Source organism: Octodon degus, unplaced genomic scaffold, assembly GCF_000260255.1.
Source record: "Octodon degus isolate 3935 unplaced genomic scaffold, OctDeg1.0 scaffold00045, whole genome shotgun sequence".
NCBI lineage: Eukaryota > Metazoa > Chordata > Mammalia > Rodentia > Octodontidae > Octodon > Octodon degus.
In genome coordinates, this window is record NW_004524621.1 from 13,018,864 (window position 1) to 13,023,108 (window position 4,245).

Here is a 4,245-nt window from a genome sequence, read left to right on the forward strand (position 1 = left end):
CCTACGATTGGTCCAAATTGAAGCCTGCTGATTGGTCCAAATTCGATCCTACTGATTGGTCCAAATTCAGTTCTGCTGTTTGGTTCAAATGCAGGCCTGCTGCAGTCAGGGCAGATATCTACAGTGGGTGCGAGGTGCCCAGGACTGTCACAACTGTACTGGCGACAGTTGGGGGGGGGGGACATGGTGAGAAGCAACTGCTTAATTGACAGCTACCGAGTCTCCTCAGAAGTGGCAGGACTATAACCAGGACTGCCCCTGTTTTCCAGGAATACTCAGGAGGCCTGACGGTGTTAACCACGGCTTATGGAGGTCTAGGGATAAGACTTTCTGGGATAGTGACCAAGGGGCCAGAGCCCTCCCTGATCCCTGCGCGTCAGGGGCGGTTTCTTCAGAGAGGGGGCAGCAGCGCCTGGACAGTGGGCATGGGAGAGGGTCACTGGCTGCCAGCAGAGCCACAATTCCTGTCAGTGTGGCCTGGACAGTGGTCTCTCGGTAGCTTTGGGTAGCAGGAAGACAGTGTTGCCCCTTCCATCCTCAGGGGATCCAGGAGAGTGAAGGAAAGAAGTGGGGGCTGTCCGATGAGCCCGCCCCTTCCTGCCGTCACAGTTAAAAACAAGACTCAGGCTATTTCTCCTGTCTCAGGGTGGGAGGAGGAGAGAGCTGCCAACTAACACTCTTGGAGCAAAGCAAAAGCTTGGCAGGTCAGAGAAGGGTGGGCTGCTGGTTTGCTGATTGCTTTCTCCTCTGGGGGACTGGAGGGTTTCTGTGCTCAGGGTTGGGGATATATATTGTGCTGTAGTCAGAGGGAACTGGGCTAGGGGACAAGTGCTCCCAGGATGAAGAAAACTGAATGATTATTTTCATGCTGTCAGTTTGCAAGAAAAATAGGAGCACAGGGGCCAGGGAGATGGCTTGGTAGAATAAGGCGCTTCCCTGGCAAGTGCAAGGGTCCAAGTTCAATCCCCAGTTCTGAAAGAAAGAAAAAAAAGAAAGAAAGAAAAAAAGAAAAGAAAAAAAAAGAAAAGAAAAAGAAAAATAGAAGCACAAGGGGAAGTTTTAGAAAGTGAGAGGGGGCTGGGATGGTGGCGATGCCTGGAATCCCAGAACTTGGGAAGATGAGGAAGGAGGATTGCTGAGTTTGAGGACAGCCTGAGCTACACAGTGAGACCTTGTCTCAAAAAAAAAAAAAAAAAAAAGGAAAGTGAGGAAAGAACTTTGCCGTAAGGAGGAGCATGGGCTAAATAAATTTTCCAGACTTCATCCTCTGTGTGTGTGTGTGTGTGTGTGTGTGTGTGTGTGTGTGTGTGTGTGATAGGCAAAGGCTCTGCAAAGTCAGTTTAAGTCAACAGCAAGAGGAATTGAGGTTGGACTAAAGCAGTGATGGTGAACCTGTGGCACAGTGCCTCAGAGGCACACAGAGCCCTCTCTGTCCGCAGGCAGGAGACCAGCATTGTGCAGACTGTACATTCAGCTTTGCCTCTATCAGGGCAGTGTGATAGAGAAGTGGGTGCTGGGTTGCAGCATGAGCACTGGTCAATGCAGGCTACCTGAATGTGAGAGGCTGGAGCCACGGTGGGGAGGCTGTCAGCATTGCACCATCCAAATCTGGGTGGGTCACAGGCTTGGGAAGCTCAAGAGGACTGCTAAAGGCCCTGGTCCAGAGATCTGGGGTCCCAAGGCCAACAAGGTGGAGGGGTGGGACTCCAAGGCCTCTCTTCATTGGCTGAGGTGCATCCAGCCCTGCCCCTCCCTCCCCTGCAGTTTGGCTGGGTGGAGGGAATGGCACCAACAGGAGCTCCCCGTGCCTTGGGGCGGGAGGGGGGAAATCTCATGGGAATATGGGGCCAAATTCTGTGTCCCTAGGCTTAGTGACCTCTCTTTGGTTTCACAGCATTTGAAAGTCTGAAAGGCAAAATATGGCTCATGCAGGCAGGCAGAAGAGGTAAGCACACTGTCCCTTTCCCCCACCTCAGTCCTGTCCTCAGGTCAGCCACCCCAGTGCCTTCCCTGCTCACCCTCAACCTCCCCCTTGTGGCAGCTGCTCCCCTGGTTCCCCTCTTTTCTACCCATGTGGTAGCCCATAGGGTCCCAGAAGAAGGGAGTCTTCCACCAGTCTCTCCTGTCCCCATAGGGCAGCCAGTCATGAGGCGGCATGGGCCTGGGGGAAGAGGAGGCTCCAGGGAATGGGTGAGAGTCCAGGGAAGTGCTGTGGATCTGATGTTCCTGTGCAGGTGGTCCTCAGATGGACTGAGGTCACCACCTCCTGGCCTCTCAAGCTCAGCTGTCTTTGGGGTGAAGCAAGGCAAAGTCATTGCACTGGCAACATACTCAGTATACAGGCCATGTTACCTCTCCACTACCCTCCCAAGGAAGGCCTCACTCTCCTTGACTTCAGCCCAGCCTTTTTATTTTCTTCTCTCTAATGGGGCATGAACCTAGGGCTTTCATGATGAGGTACATCCCTAGTCCTTTTTCTCTTTTCTTTCCATCCTTCCTTCCTTTCTTTTTCTCCTTCCTTTATTCTTTCCTTCCTTGTTTCCTCTCACCTTTCTTTTTCTTTCCTGGTACTAGGGATTGAACCTAGTACCTTTGTATTGGGCCACATCCAACCCCCTTTAATTTTTTTTTAAATTTTTTATTTCGAGACAGATTCTCAGTAAGTTGTAAGTTGCCCAGGCTAGGCTTGAGCTTGTGATTGTCCTGCCTCAGCCTCCCCAGAGTGCTGAGATGATAGGTATGCACCTCCATGCCCAGCTCAACTTCCTTTGCTTTCTGTGGACCTGCTCCGAGTCCTTGACTGTGCCTTCTGCCTGCAGCACTCTTCCCGCAGTCATCACATGAGTTGCTCCTGTACATCCTTTGTGTGCTTTCCAATGCCATCTTCTCAGTGAGGCTGACCCTGAGTACACTACTTGAAATCAGCTGCCCCCAGCACTCCCCGTTCCATGCCCTACTTTTTCCCACCTCCCTTTCTAACACACAAAGGCACTTGCTGATCGTATGCCATTGCTGCCAGCTCCACATATGCAGGGATGCCCGTAAGTTTCTGCAGTCTTGTAAGAATGAGTGAATGGTTCTCGTCTGTTCTCATTGCTCTCTTCAACCCATATCCCTGGGCTTTAGCCTCTGAGTCCAAACACCTACTGTGTCCTAGAGTCAACCCAGATTCCTGCTGAAAACCACATCCTTGGGCTTCCCCAGCTGTCCTGGGCACAAGGAGGTGCACATGGGAAGGCTGCTGGATTACCTATTAACTCAGCCTCTAGTTGAAGGGCCGATGGGTGGCAGGTGGACTTGAGTCTCTTCTCTGTCCATCGGCCTGGGCTGCTTCCACCCACAGTTCCAAGATGGTCTCCTGGCCCGGGTCAAGGAGGATACAAGCGACACTGCAGAAAGAGATGGTGCGAGAATTCCTGGCTGAGTTCATGAGCACATATGTCATGATGGTGAGTGGGCATGTGGCATGGGGTGGGTGGGGTGCAGTTCCTGAACCCCTCCCCACTGCTCACTCCATGGATCATATTTTCCCTTCTGACTCTGAGCTAGGAGCCTCAGAAATAAGCAGAGGAATATGAAGAGAGAGACCTCTCTCACTAGTATCTTTGCACTGAGTTACGTTCCTAGCCACCTTTGTATTTTTTATTTTGAGACAAGGTCTTGCTAAGTTATTCAGCCTGGGCTCTTATTTGTAATCCTTCTGCCTCAGCTTCTTAGAGATGTGTGTCATGGCACCCAACATCTCACCAAGTCTTTTTGTAACAAAACCTATTTTTCTGACCCTCTCATCTTCAGCAGAACTTGTGCTCATAGAAAGGTTTCAAAATATGGTAGGGTCGATCAAAGCTGCAGGTGCAAGTGTCAGAAGCCATGGCTGAAAGTGGCGAGAAGAAAAATCAAAAGGAAGGTGACTGATGAAAAACTTGAATGTCAGTCTTGAGCATTAACCCTGAAGGCAGTGGGGAGACCCTGAAGGTTATCAGGTAGGGAGTGGTATGGTCAGATCTGCATTTTAGAAATCATGGCAGATGCAGTGTGGAAGCTAAGCAGGACAAGCAAGGCTGGGTGTGGAGCCACTTCTGAGGCTGTTGTAATAATGGAGGATAGAGGGGTGGTGATGGGGTGGGGTGGAAAAGACAACACATGTTGGACTCAAGGAGACCACAAGAGTGAAAAGTGGGGTAGGCAAGTGCAAGGTCCTGAGTTCAATCCTTGGTACCACCAAAAAAAAAAAAAAAAAAAAAA

The 4,245-nt window shown here is 50.8% G+C and overlaps 1 protein-coding gene across 6 annotated transcripts in view; it reads left to right on the forward strand.

The window, feature by feature from the left end:
* The window catches only part of Aqp7 (aquaporin 7), a 16,834-nt gene that overhangs the window by 3,030 nt on the left and 9,559 nt on the right, over positions 1-4,245 (forward strand). For 2 of the 6 annotated variants that reach the window (XM_023716108.1, XM_023716109.1), the window contains 2 exons: positions 1,895-1,945; positions 3,344-3,449. In XM_023716108.1, coding sequence (XP_023571876.1) covers positions 1,920-1,945; positions 3,344-3,449 — 132 coding nt within the window. In that variant the 5' untranslated portion in view covers positions 1,895-1,919. Of the gene's footprint in view, positions 1-686; positions 705-1,781; positions 1,946-3,157; positions 3,458-4,245 lie in introns of those variants that run through there. The other 4 variants (XM_023716111.1, XM_023716112.1, XM_023716113.1 and 1 more) reach the window with 4 other exon arrangements.